The 14,975-nt window shown below is 32.7% G+C and overlaps 1 protein-coding gene and 2 non-coding genes across 3 annotated transcripts; all 3 read right to left on the minus strand.

The window, feature by feature from the left end:
* Positions 1–3,709: 3,709 nt before the first annotated feature.
* LOC142639894 (fatty acyl-CoA reductase 2, chloroplastic-like) lies at positions 3,710–4,408 on the minus strand. Its single transcript, XM_075814025.1, has 3 exons — positions 4,245–4,408; positions 4,033–4,133; positions 3,710–3,939 (listed from the first exon to the last, which is right to left on the minus strand). The coding sequence occupies exons 1-3, from the start codon at positions 4,406–4,408 to the stop codon at positions 3,710–3,712; spliced, it is 495 nt and encodes a 164-aa protein (XP_075670140.1).
* Positions 4,409–11,880: 7,472 nt separating this feature from the next.
* LOC142641812 (small nucleolar RNA snoR31/Z110/Z27) lies at positions 11,881–11,977 on the minus strand. The gene has a single exon (XR_012845491.1). It is a non-coding gene; the product is annotated as a small nucleolar RNA snoR31/Z110/Z27 (small nucleolar RNA).
* A 53-nt stretch (positions 11,978–12,030) lies between these two features.
* LOC142641813 (small nucleolar RNA R32/R81/Z41) lies at positions 12,031–12,116 on the minus strand. Its single transcript, XR_012845492.1, has one exon. It is a non-coding gene; the product is annotated as a small nucleolar RNA R32/R81/Z41 (small nucleolar RNA).
* Positions 12,117–14,975: the final 2,859 nt, after the last annotated feature.

Genomic DNA, 14,975 nt, shown 5'->3' on the forward strand with positions numbered 1-14,975 from the left:
GTTTTGTTATATTTAGCTTATTCAATTTTAAGTTTTAACACACAAAAGCTTGTGTCCAACAGAATTAAAATGATTATATTTTCTAGGGTTGTTTAAAGGCTTAATTAATGTTCTCATTTAGTCTGCTTATTTCCTACAAAGTTCAGTATGTGAACTTTCATGTTTGCATCTACTTCTGATGCTCTCTTGATGCAACTATCCTCACTCCAAACCTGATTTGGTTTAGGATTTTAAAGATAATTGACATTCTAGAATTTATTAGTGATTACTTAAACTTACCAAGTTAATAATATCTAGCAACCTGTATTGTTCAGTGTATATGCGAGTGGTATTTTTCTTATTCACAAAGCTACTGATAGTTAATTTGAACATAGCACTGTAGCAGTGCCTGGCATCTCCTTAGAGCAAATAAGTCATCGGTGCAGACAGTAAAGGTAACTGGAGAAAGGGTTTTTTCCGAGATGTGCGAAAATATGACATTATGTAGTACAGCAAATAATGTTTTCGCTAAGAGTGTTCATGACCTATATTGTTTTTTTTTTAATCATTCAACCATGAACTTAATATGCAGTAAAAATTAAAATAAAGGAAGGTGCTTTACATTAGGCATTTTAATTAAATTGAATACTTAAAAAAGATAACAATTATGGGGCTATTTCATGGGTAATACTACGGTACCTTTTTAACATTATTTCTATTTCATGAGTAATACTACGGTACCTCTCTTTTTGGGGGGAGGAGGGTGGTGTTTACAGTACCTACAAGTAGACAATCTGCTATATTAAGTTACCAAATTATCATATTTGACCATTTCATCATATTGGATAATACTAACATCATATATGGTCGTACTTTTGTTACACTGGACAGTGCCAACATCATTTAACCATAGTTTCTCTTGTTTTTGGAGATTATGTGTGCAAGTGTGAAAATAATTTTCTTTTTTCTTCTTTTCCTTTCTCTTCGCACCCCCCCCCCCCCCCTCTCTCTCTCTCTCTACTAGAACCAAACAATAAGGAATTTAAGGGAAGGAAAAGAGTGATCTCATTTTGTGTGGGTTTATAGTGAACTGGGAAAAAGAAGAAAAGTAGTTACTCTGATTTAGCTCAACTTTTGATTGATAATATATGAAGAATATCATACATTATATTTTTGCTATAATATGGACTTTATCTCTTACAAGTGTTTATTATTTGAAGAAACTAGAACTAGACCATATATGAGTACCAGTTAATTCAGTTGGTAAAGACTGGCATGGTGTTGTCATCGTAAAAAGCATTAGATTTCAACAGTAAAAGTGACTGCAATTGCAAGCATCTTTACACCACAAGTACTCTTCTATCCAAGGACATGAGGAATTATTCACCAATATACATTGGGACAAATAGTACGCGCTACATAGTCCTCTATGGACATTATTGAAGTACTATAATCATAAATGCAACGATATGATAGCCTCCCCTCTTTTCATCAGAAATGTAAGAGGAAAAACTGTCCATTGAACTAAAATATTTAAATTAAGTGATGTGGATGTTCTTTCCTTTTGAGTCCATCAACGGACAACTAGTGAAGTGGTCGTAAGTCGTAACAAAACTTGACTAACCCTTAAACGTAATCGGTTTTACAATAGATGACCCAACATGGTAGACATTTAAGCCTGGTTTCGCAGCAATCCCATGTTTTGCTATGGCTGCTATGGACGCGTTGACAACCATGTCAACAGGAACCTACAAGCATTCAACTCTTAGTAAAATAGAAATTTAAATGTTAAAAACATTTCAAATTTTTCTATATGTCATTTACAACTTAATATTGCAGTAAATTTGATTGGAATATATCAATAATATAATATATTTGATAAATTTTGTAGTATCCATAGCATCATTCAAATAAAAAGTATATCATATGTCAATTGAAATTTGTGAGGAAATGAAAAAATAGCTACGCACCATGTCTATAATTGTTTTTGAGTCTCCAATAAATCCTGTGAGCTGGCCTTTACCATAAGATATGATCACCGGATCTAGCATTCTGATTTGTTCACATATAAGAAAAGATAACAAGTATATTTACATTAAAATTTTAAATTATCACTTTTATCTAATGTCAATTTATATAAATTTCTTTAAATAAAACAAAAACATGATATAATTGTTGATTTATATGATGTCTTATCATTTCCTTTTCTTTTCATTTTAGTTTTTAAAACGTATCTATAGCCTTCATTGTACTAAATTTTAAAAAATCTACGCAACTCAAGGAAATGGATTAAGCATTCACATCCCATCTCCGCTGCTTCCTTTTCATTCTCTGCTCTCTTTTCTCCTACAAAACTTAAAAACACTGTATGTTGTGACTTGTGAAGCTTCAAAGGGCACCTGTTTCCTTGTATCCATCCAAGGCAAGGCTCTTTATAGGTACTCTCAACGATAGTAGGGCGAATGATGACTATTGGAATATTTCCTCTCTGGATATTTACCAGCATCTCACCCATGGCCTTAGAGCATTACCATCAGGTATGTCAAATGCCAAATATTTAGCATTTGACACACCAAACACCAATTTTCCATCTTCATGAGATGTTCTATATCCCAAATTTTTTTGAGACATGCTACAGTGCGGTTTCATAAATGAAACGGCATTGTAGCATGTTTCATAAATTTTTTATCATTTCTTTCGTACCTAAGGTATCTCTCATTTCTTCTCTCTCTCTCTCTCTCTCAAGACCTTTGCTCACCGATCTTTCTCGCCAATCTGAAGCACAACACAATTCCCATCGAGCAACAAGGGTCCCGCGAAGCGATTTTGCTGACGAGGACCGATATGACGATCTCCTCATCTTCTTTGGTGGAGAGAGCTAAAATCAACGGTTTAGGATGGGGTGGTGCCGGTTGTGGTTGTTGCGGTGGTGTACAGCAGGGATATTGTACATCGTCGATGAGGAAGTCCAGGCCAAAAATTTGCCTCTCTCTCCAACGAAACCCAAGCCAGAGCATCAAGCCAGGCTGATCTCTATGGCAATGGTTTCTTTTTTCTTTTTCTTTTCTGGTTTTGTTGTGATTTGATGGTGGGTTATGGTGGTGGGTGGGCTACTATGGGATGTGATGGGTTGATGTTGGTGGGTTATGGCAGAAGGTGTGGGCTAATTTTGGTGGTTTGGTTGATTTTGGATTTTAGCTATGGTGGTCGGTGGTAGTGGGTTGATTGGTTGATTTTGGGTTTTGGTTATGGTTGTCGGCAGTGGTGGATTGCGTTGGTTGTAGGGGTGGGCTACTATGGGCAGTGGTGGTGGTGGGCTGTGTAGTACATATTACTATTTGAAGTTTTTTTTAATGATATTTTAATATGATGTATATATTATTTTAATGTATGGGATTGAAGAATAGAACATGTGATAAATGGTGTATTGTAAAATGATGTACTAAAATGATAAAGTAGGTTTTTGGTGTGTCAAAATGACATTTTTTATGAAAGAGCTGATGAGAATGCTCTTAGTGAACAGGTAAGTGTGCCTTGCCATCCGAAGGTTTTTTCCCTATTGAAGTGATACAAGTTATTAGGATTAACCTAGCCAAAGCAATGAAAACCTAAAGTTTCAACATATGCATGTTAACATATCCAACCTTACAGAAAAAGTAGAAAACTAATCTTTACTTCTGATGAAAGGTTTGAGTCGAATAATTTTCTACTTTCAATTTGCATTTCTAATTTAAAGAACATTCGATACCTTTGCAGACCCAATTCTTTTAATCTTTTGAGCAACATCATTTTCATGCACAGATAATTTCAAATCTGAATCCAACTCTATTTCAGCTATAATATCCAGTGCTGGGATAGATACTAGTGTGGTTTTTAAGGTGGCACTTTCCTCTGCTATTGTCTGTCCCATGTGGAAAGGTTTTTCCACAATTAATCCTTGTCTCTCCCCATTGACATATGCTGTAACAGAAGTAACACTTAAAAAAATAAAAATTGTTTTGATAATGTATATATTTAATTAGCTTTAATTAGAGTTCCATTTTATTTGCATACCGGTTGATATATGCAAGAAAATGTCAAGTTTCTTGCACCTCTTTGCAAAACCTAAGAGTCGAGAAGGTCCTCTTGTGTTTGTGTTGAGAGCAACATCACACCTATATGATAACTATATTTAAGATTCCATTTCACGAGAACACCTAGAATACAAAAAAAGGCTAAAACCATGTTATTTTGTAAATGCATGTTCAAGTGAAATGGAGAAAAACCTTTCATCAAAAGTTGTATTGGCGGCTACATTTATGATCACATCAACTTTTTTTGCGATCTCATTAGCTGTACAGGGATCCATCCTTAGATTGGATTCACAAACATTTCCAACTACTTGGACCAGCTTCCTCATCATGAAATCCTCAAAGGATTCCCCATGCATTTGTTCCAAGCCCTTGAAAAGTTCGGAGTCTAAAATCTAATCATGATAATTGAATCTCTGAGACTATGAACAATGATCTAAAAAGTTATTTTTTTAGACAAATTTCATTTTAAACCATATAGTTTAGGAGTAGTTCTAATTAAATTCTATAGTTTTAAAAGCACGTATCGAACTAAACACTTAGAGGTAACAAATTAAACTCTTAAATCAAATAGGTGTAACACCATTAACGATAGGGGAAAAGAGAGAGAGAGAGAGAGAGAGAGATGGTCAATTACATAGACCAGTACAACAGTGGATCACTGAGTTAGGATGGGTTCTCATTGGAAGTGAACAATTCTCATACAGATCACATGGAAAACCCAATGAAAAGGTTGGTGGTCCCATACAGGCCTAAAGAAAAGAGTTATTTGTACACCAACCTACAAGACTTGAGCGGTACGTAATCTTTATGTTAGCAAATTGTGCCATTCATCAGTGTTCTGCTATAGTGCCTGCCTTTCCTCTTGAGTCTAAAAGAGTTAATTTTGGTTTATAAATCGTCTACGTGGAGTCCACCTGAAAATCGAGTCTTAGAGACTCGATTTATAAACCAAAAAAAATTTCAACGCTCAAGTCTACAAGCCTAGAAACACAGAAATCCCAGCATAATGAAATACCAAAAAAACAGAAATTTAACAAATCTCAGAAAATCTCAACACATGGGTCGCAGCACAATGAAATACAAAAAAATAAAAATAAAAAATAATAATAAAATAACAAATCCCAAGAAATCTCAGCACATGGGTAGCGCGCCTAGGTAGGGCGCCTGGGTCGCGTGGCCTGGGTCGCGCTGCCTGGGTCGCTCACCTAGGTTGCATCACCTGGGTCTCGCAGCCTGGGTCGCGCTGCTGGATCGGCGGCGATGGGTCTGTGGTGGTTGGGCTTGTGCAAGTCAGCGTGGAGGAAGAAAGAAGCAGATGGAGAGGTAGTGAGGAGAGAAACACGGAGAATAGATGCACAGAGGAAAGGAAACGCAGAAAAAAGAAGGAGAAGGAAAATAAGAAAAGCAAAGTAAAGATATAAATCGAGTCTTAGAGACTCGATTTCCAGGTAGACGCCACCTGAAAAAAATGTCACATCAGACTTGATCAGAACATGAAAATCGAGACTTTAAGAGTCGATTTATAGGTTCAAAATTGACTCTCTAAGAGTCGAGATGTTAGTATTATATAAACTTTCCAAACAGTACCTACTAACTATATTGTTGATGAATTATGGTTAATTGCCCATTTTTGCCAGTTGGGGTGGCAAAATTTGGTAAATAGTATATTTTTTGGAAAACATTTAGTGAATAGTATGCGGCTGAAAGTATTTAGCAAGCTGGACTTTTTTTAAAAATCGAGTTTGTGAAACTCGAGTTCCACCCCAAAATCGAGTTTCTCAAACTCGATTTAGACCTAACATGAATTTAAAAAAAAAAAAAAAAAAAAGTGGATCTCGAGTTTATTAAACTTGAGTTCCATGCTTTTAAAAAAAAATAAACCAGGTGGAACTCGAGGGAAGCAAACGCGAGTTCCGTTATTTTTTTAAAATGGAACTCGAGTTTAATAAACTCAAGTTCCACTTTTTTTTTTTTTTATTCAAGTCGGGTCTAAATCGAGTTTGAGAAACACGATTTTGGGGTGGAACTCGAGTTTCACAAACTCGCTTTTCAAAAGCAATCCAACTTACTAAATACTTTCAGCCGCATACTATTCACCAAATATTTTTCTGAAAATACGCTTTTGAGCAAAGTTTGCCAATTTTGGGTTTATACCAACTTAAAAAGATCAAAAGTACCATAAACTATGTGGTCAGTCTAGTATATCGTGGGTTCTAGTTAGCTCAGTCTATACCAAAAACTGATTGGTGTCTTGATCTAATAATAAAGAGTCATTATCAGGAGCGGACACCATAGGTTGAAGCACTAAAAAAAAAAGTCTAGTCTATCAATTGGATACCGCTTATTTTGCTGAAACGCATGAGTTACTGTTCATTTGCCTATTTGTACTGTTCATGTTCCATGAACATTGCAATAGGCACTGGTTTTTTTTTTTTTTTAAAAAGCTGTAAAAAAAATGCGAGAACCAAATGCTCACTAAATTTTGCTTCTCAAAAAAAAAAAATGCTCACTAAATTTCAAGTTTGTGTATAATTTAAAATTATGTATAAAAATAAGTTTATATATAAAATCATAAATAATATTTTATTGGCTTAAAATTTTACATGTGTGTTAAGAATATAAAAAACATGCAATTTAATAATTATATTTTAAATATATGAAATCATGTTAATTTTTTGAGGGAGAGTTGTAGCCTTAGGGTTCAATTAAATTTGTAGTCAAACTTTGTCCAAATTATATTGCATGGATTTAAATTACAAGATTGTAGTTGAGATGCTCCCAAATTTTAGTACCAAAAAAAAAGGTGAAAAGAATTATGATTGGAAGAAAAGGTTTAACTCCAAACATATTTGAAGGCTTAGGACTTGACCACCAATAAGAATATGAAATGTGTTTTGTGACTCTCGTCATTTGTAATTCACACTATTCACCTACTTGATTAGGGTTAAGTGAGTCATGTTTGTTGTGCGTTACAATGACTAATGTTATCTTTTTATTAGTGGTCGGAGCTAAGTTTTGCCCAATTGATTGGTGCAACTTCAATAATAAATTATAAATGATTATTTGAAACTTTTTTGTGATCAATGATACATTATATTATAAGACCCATGTATATGGACACAACAAAATCTCACAATTTTTTTACAACACTTTTGTTTTATATATATATATATATATTAATAGGTATAACTTAAAGAAAGTTCCATTAGAATTTGAAATTAAAATCCAATTTTGTGTCATGTGTCTACATTTATGTGGGGATCACAACATAATTATCCACTTAAGTTTGTGTCACATGTCCACTTAAGTTTTTTAATCTTTGTGTCAAGTGAGTTAATGAGTGCAAAATATTAAGAATCTAATATTAATGAATTACAAAATAAAAAAAAATTAATCACATATACTCAATAAAAATCATCACACAACAAAGATCATTACATGTTCTATTTTTTAAAAAATTAGAAAAAATTATCATAATTAGTATTAAATTTAGGTAAGAATTTAATATGTGACTAATTACGTGTACTTTAAAAAAAATTGACTAATTATCTATATTGTGGGGTACTAGAATTCCGAGTAAGGTAGTCACGCCACGTGTCATGGCATGGCCAAGAAGGGCAGCTACTGCGCCAAGGAGTCCACGTCCTTGGACTCTATGATCGCATCATCAACATGTCATCAAAGAAGGCCATACTATGCGGAAAGAGCTTTGGGAAGGGGGCTAGCACTAACGTGACTAAAGAGCTGGAGGCTGCCACTACATTCAATGCATTCTACCAAACCTCCTGGCCGCATTTATGTGGAGAAGACCGCTGAACAGTGCTGCCTTGGTTGCTGCATCTCACAAAGGTATAGGGAAGGTAGTTGATGGGACTGACACTTGAGTGATAGCCTGTGTGATCAACAAATGGAAGAATAGCATCATCCAAAAGGACCTATATAAGGTAGAAGGTCCCCCGAAGAGGAGGGATCTGAAAAACAACAAAGAAAAACACTATAGAACAAAGAAAATAAATTGTAACAAGCCTGATAGTGATATGTTTAAGAACAAAACCTCCTCGGACATATCCAAGGAGAATTATCCTTCACAGCACTGTGATTGCCTTCTGTCTTTCCTTGTCTCTTTGAGTTTTTTTTTTTTTGGGTCTAGGGTAAGCGCTATCTCTCCATGAAAGCTTAGTTTCGGAGCCCACTTTCTAACAAATTCATTGTGTGGGGCTATTTGGGCCTAGGTCTTTCATTCGTTTGGGCTACAGCGCCAAATCTAGTCCTTACATATATTTTTATAATAAAAATTTTGCTTAATTTTAAAAGTCTCTATACGTATGTGTGTGTTACATGATATTTTTTTATAGAAAAAAATAATTTAACTAATTATTTATATTTTTGAAATAAAAATTATGTTTAATTTTAAATGCATTTATGCGTTTGCATGAATTACATGCTAGTTATTATTATGTAATAAAAGTTGAGTCATGAAAGTCATAATTACGTCAAATGGCTATCTTCATTTTGAGGCAAGTTTCTACACTTTTATTAATTATTAAGATAATCTATCATAAATTAAACTCTATTACTAATAATTTACTCTACACAAACAAACTCCATTATCAAAATTATAAGATTAAGAGTTTATTTTAATTAAAATTCTATTAGTAAAAATTTCAAGTAATATAAAATAAATTTAATATTCATTTGAATTATTTTGATAATTTATCATAATTTTATATTCTAATATTATCAGATGTACGCACTATCTATTGTGCTTACACAACTCAATAAATATTAATATAGTTTCAATTGTCTTTAAAAAAATATATAGATTAATTTATTTACATATAATTTTTAATTAAGCCATGCAAGTGATGTGAACATATAGTCAATTTTAAATACATGTTCCCATTATGTGAAGTCTAGTACATCGAACTTCAAGGGCTTAGTTTAGTGGTTTTTAAAGCATCATTATATATATATATATATTAGATCTTAGGCTTAAAACCTCTTGCTAGCATTTTAGGACCACTCCCAAGGGATTCCTCCCTGTAATAACTCGGTATGTGTAGGATAGAAGAACTGCACAAGTCCAAGAATTAGTCAAATACTCGAAAAGGTCTGGATATTTTTGTTTGTATAAAAAAAAAAAAAAAAAGGTCTAGTACACTAGAGCACACACCATGCCAAAACTAAAAGAATAAAAAGTAGTCGATTATGAGTGGTAGATGCTTTCTACCCACCACTTTTTCATAGACCCACCAATTAGTTTTTCATCACTCACATGAGATCATATCAGTCTATTGTAAAATTAACTTTGTTGGTCCATGGTATGATTAATCCTAATTTTTTTTTTTTTTGAGAGTTGATTAATCCTAAAATTAAATTGAGTAGTGCTATGGGTACAATAACCTTTAATACATTGAGCTTAATCAAAAAAAAAAAAAAAATCAAATATTCTCTTATAAAACTTTCGAAGTTTACCAATCACATTTATTGTTTATCAATTTGTAAGTCTTATTTGAGTACAAACCAATTTTCAATCCACTCAAAATGATTAAACACTCCTCAAAGCAAGAAACTCACTTCATATAAAAGAAAAATGAGTCTAGTATAACCTAACTTAATAGGACTTTTTTTTTTGTTGTTGGTGAAATGTGCAAATTAAAAAAAATGAAAACAAAGAAATTGAAGATACTTTATTGTCATGCGAGGGAATGACACTTACAAGCACGAAGTGAAAACCTCCAGGTTCCGGCAATGAGAGAATCAATTTCTTTGGTTTGATAGATGAGTGTGTTCCTCATGTGGAAGAATTTTCCTATTTACACATAAATCTTTATGGTGCCAAGTGTCACATTGTGATTAACTCACTTTCCTTAACGTTGGCTGAAACTTCCCCAGAAATTGCTTCAAAGTAACTCCTCTCATTCACATGCCCATCACGTCTTGTTTCTTGAAATTAACCTCCTGTGAGGAACGATTATCATTACTCGCGAGATTATCACATGCTTTACTTGGGTAGATATGTGCAAGTTTCTTTTTGTGGTTTGGGGGATTATATTAACTTAATTTTCAATAAAATAACGTCAATTGTGTTTCTTTAAGAACTTCATTTTACTGTTGTTATGCTAATAATATAATTAAATAGGTAGTGACTATGATATTATACTTATATGGGTCATGTAACGGGTGTTCTTATAACATTTGTTAATGAATAATTTAAAAAAAAAATTAATACCACTTTTACAAAAAATATAAAAAGTTGTAAAAAAAGTCAGTTAATTTTTTTTATATAAAAAAGTTTCTAAATGCTTGTCTTTTCCCTTTCTTTACTAATATGATTATATTCTTCCTCTTTTTAGGTATTAATTCTCTGTTTGTTTAGGTAAAAATGTTTTTTAAAAATTGAGTTATTTTTCAAAAAGTATTTTTCAAAAAACTATTTCAATTTTTTTAATATATTTTTTATCTTATCACTAAAGTTCACATCTTAAAAAATATTATTAGGTCAATGATTTACAACAATAGGGATAAGCCCACATGTCTGTGCCCAATACTATCTGGTCCTCAAGCCCAACCCAAATTTAAGCCTTTAGGAGATGTATCAAGTACTACTAGCACAGAATGCTTACCGGGATTCGGGTTTATCACGTTCATAGACCCACTATTTTTTCTTTACTAATTATACTTTGTTGAAGTTTTTGAAAAATTATGTGGTCCTAGACTTTTCATTTTCTCCATTTAGGAGGTAAGACCAAACTGTTCATATTTATAGGCAGAGAGCATGGGAAGGAGAATCGAAACGAAAGAGAGAGTTGAAAAACGAATTAGAGCTCTTAGAGGTTAGACGAGAAAAGAAGAGGGTGATGGGACTAGGTGGTTTTGGGTACTCAATTTTGGGTTTAGTTCAGAATTTTATCGGTTTTGTTTTTGAGGAAGAAAGATAATTTTTATTTTATTTTATAAAGGTGATTGATGTGAAAAATTGGAAGAGTTTTAAATTTCAGTAAGTTCTCGACAAGTCAAAAAGCAGAGGTTTCGATAAATAGTATATATAGGTAAACAAGTCAAAAATTATTATTTACATCGTTAATAAGGTGTGTTTATCAAATAAAAAAAAAAGATGTAAATAATAATAATTTTTTGCTGAATAAGATGTAAAAATAATTTAATCTCATATAAACTTGGCTTGTTTAATAATTAAGTTTTAACTCAAGGATGAAGTTGACTTATTTTCTAAAGAAACTAATATAAACCAGCTTTTTCAGCTTGGTTAACTAAGCTATACAGCTTGGTTCGGATGAATTTCTCTTGTTCTTATGAACAGATCTGAGGCTGCTTAAAACCTTGAACTTGGTACCATTACCGTACCCAATCGAATACTTTACTTTTTCAATATCATTTTGCTCCCTTACATTTTTAGGATGACCACCAATTTCGTTCCTACTTTTTGGTAGCTAAATTTGGTTTAGAAAATACTACTTACATATTCTGGATCGTTTTTTTTTTTTTTCACCTTTTAACAAAAGTCAGGTTAAGGAGGGTGCCTTAAAAATATTTGTTAATTACAGTATTTTTTTTCTTGTGGAAAAATTTCATTCCAAGAACCACAGAGTTCTGTAAGGTGATTCAAATTTTGAATCAATAAACAAAAGATCCGAACTTCAATTACAAGATTGACTTAAATTTTGGGTATTCGCAAATACGTAAATTAGAATAAAAAAATCCCAAACAAATCAGGAACCAAGAAAGAAAAAAGGCAGGGAAGAAATTGTTGACCAGTGAAAATCCTAGAGAGAGAGCTTTACACAGAATTTTTTATGAAACGGGAAGTATAATAATCAGAAACGAAAATCTTTCTCATACACAGCACGCGTGCGTGCTGTCTCAGAAGGTGTCCTAAGATTTTCTGGCTTCATCATCTTCACAATGTAGCATAAATTTAATAAAGCAGAAGTGAAAAAAAAAAAGAAGTCAGAAACAAGAAAGAATCAGAAAGAACGTAGCGAGTAGATTCTTGATCACATGATGTTGATCATCACCCGTAAATTACTTTCATCATGTTCTACAGATCAGATTTTACACAAACACCAGAAGATAGATAGATAGATAGGTTGGGATACGCAGAGATTTTGAGAGAGAGGAGACGGTATGTGAAGCTTTTATAGAGGTGTACTTGAAACCCTAGAGGCGCTAATTGTGCTGTTTGGTTACAGATATGTGGTTCGCCTTCATAATGTTATCCCCTGCTTGGCTGCTTGGGAACATTCAAACTGATTCAAAGTGATGTTTGCTTTAAAAAAAAAGAGAAAAGAAAAAAGAAGAAGCTTTTATCTTCTTTTTTTTTTAATTAAAAAAAACTAACTTAAAATAAAAGGGGGAAAATTACGACTTACCCACCTCTAGTTTGGTTGAAATTTAGGTTGTTTACTTATGATTTAAAATTTGACACTTTACCCGCTTAAAGTTTGACCAAAATTTAAGTTACTTATTTGTGGTTTAAAATTTCATGATGCAAATGTTTCAATTGATAGTTTTTGATATTATATAATTTTGTATTTAGAGCAAGAATTAGGTACAATACTTAGGTGTTGTTCCTTAAGATTCTATCTTAGGATTATGTTATGTGACTTTTTTCTCATAGGATGAAAGTATATTTTTTTTAATCAAGTCTCCACAAGTCCACATGGTAAAATTTTAAGAGAGGAATCTAAAGAATAGCACCTAAAGTATTGTATATAGGTTGTCCTTGTATTTATATGTTTTTTGTGTTTTTGGAGGAGTGAAACATAAAAGTTGAGCAAAATTATATATTTAGCGTTTTTAGTAGATGTGGATTATCTTACTATTATTTAAGGGGCTTCTCCTATTTGGATTTCTCATTTTTTTTTGTTCAAAAATGCCCTTACACTCCTATGATTAAGTAGAGACAAAACTAAAGGACAATCTGGTAAAAATACAACTCTAACTCCCACTAAAACATTACCTAAAAAATAGGGCCACTCTCCTGTTGATTTTTAAAATGCTTTATCCACTTAGAAATTATATTTTCAAAATAAAAATTATATATATAAAATAAATACACATGTTTTTGTTTTTGCTACAAAATAGGACTACTAAGATTCATGACACTTCTGGTTGTATTAATAATTCTAAATGCATAATATTAATGAGAAAACGTGTAAACCTCAAATTGAAATGAATAAAAAATTAGGACACTAAAAAAATAAAAATAAAAAGTCTCATCGCACGTGCGAAGCGAGTGTGATGAGGCAAGTAGAAATCTAATTGAGTTAACCTCAAGTGCTTAAAGTATCAAAATTTAAACCGCATATAAGTAATTTAAATTTCAAACAAACTACAAGTGAGTAAATTGTAAATTGCAAAAAAAAAAAAAAAAAAAAAAAAAAAACCTATATATTTTGATAAACACTACAAATAAAATACCAAAAATTACAGAATTCCCAATTGGACAACTAACATAATTTTCAAAATGAGCATTTTGGCGTTTTGTAAAAATTACAGTTACTTATAAACCGCACAGTCAAACAAATAAATACTCACGTTTTCATTAAAAAAAAAATGCGCATTTGTCCCGCAAAATCGTTGTAAACAGGGACCCATGATCTTCACTGCACCCAAGCTAAATGTTTTAAGTGCAATCCAATTTTATGCTAATTTGCTTTGCTCCCTGTAAATTGAATGTGGGCTCACAACTCACAAGTATAGTTGGATGAAATCATGAAAATACAATCATTTCGTGAAAATGCATTTAAGCTTGATAGGATTCCATTCAAACAACATGTTAAACATTAAACCCATATTATAAAATTCAGTATGTTCTGTGCTTTTAAACTAAACTATGATTCAGAACAAAAAAGCTTGTGGATAAAATTTTTCAATTCTTAAAAAAAAAAAAGAAAAAAAAACTATGACTGAAAATAAAAAAGTTTTAAAGAGATACTCGCATACACTACCTCTTACAAAAAATTTGATGGCAGATAACTTTCGATTCCTGAGATATCTGATTGGTGATTTGATGAGTGTAAATCCGATGCTCTCAGATTTTCATAATGGAAGTTCTTAGAAAAGAACTAGATTGTGCTTTTGAACGTTTGTCAATTGATGATATTTTGGGATTTGTGTGATGAAAAAAATGGGAAAAATGATATTTTCTTTGCAGAGACTAATGTTACGTAAGTAACTTAATTCTTCTTTTACAAAACTATTTCTCAATTTATCTTCGAATGCGGGCTGTTTGGATTTCTATGTTTTCGTTACTCATCACTTAATTTTCATCACTTATCACTCAAAAATGGTGGGATCCATGGAGATGCAGCATGTTTGGCTTTGTTTTTTGATTTTGTTTCCATCACTCAATTCTCACATATTTGAGTAATGAATTACAAAAATTGAAAACAAGTTTGAGGTGTTTTTGAGTTATGGTAACTAAGTTATGATAACTTTTTTTGTAAATACACACACAACTAAGGGGCCCATGGTCAGAGCCTTGTCTTCTGGCTCTCCTTTTCACTCACCCCACCAACGGCTCCTTCACACCAAAAATCAACCCACAGAAAAACCATACCATTCCCAAATCCAAGTAGAGCTCCTCACACTTTTGAACCCTCAGCTCAACCACGCCTACCGAGCCCCACCTCAGCTAACTTGCCCTGGCCAGAGCTCAGACCGGCAAACACGACGCCGCTGCTGCTAAGAAGTTGCAACCCTTGACCTTTTTCTTGGAAATTTCAGAAAATCCAAGGTATATCCACCACTCTCTCTTCCTTAAACAAACATGAATGGGTCTTAGAAAATTGGTGTTCTTTATAGATTTTATTTAGAAAGTATACGCGGGTAGGCTAACTGTGAGCCTAACGTGGTGCTCAAACAATGGGTCCTACAAAAAGTTAAAGTTTTTGAGTTATC

The sequence above is a fragment of the Castanea sativa genome, chromosome 6 (genome assembly GCF_040712315.1).
Source record: "Castanea sativa cultivar Marrone di Chiusa Pesio chromosome 6, ASM4071231v1".
NCBI classification, from domain to species: Eukaryota; Viridiplantae; Streptophyta; class Magnoliopsida; order Fagales; family Fagaceae; genus Castanea; species Castanea sativa.

Coding starts and splice junctions, on each gene's coding strand:
- LOC142639894 (XM_075814025.1), bottom strand. CDS start 4,408: ATGCATGGGGAATCCTTTGAGGATTTCATGATGAGGAAGCTGGTCCAA. Junction 4,134..4,244: donor AATACAACTTTTGATGAAAG/GTTTTTCTCCAT, acceptor GTTATCATATAG/GTGTGATGTTGCTCTCAACA. Junction 3,940..4,032: donor TTTCTTGCATATATCAACCG/GTATGCAAATAA, acceptor CTTCTGTTACAG/CATATGTCAATGGGGAGAGA.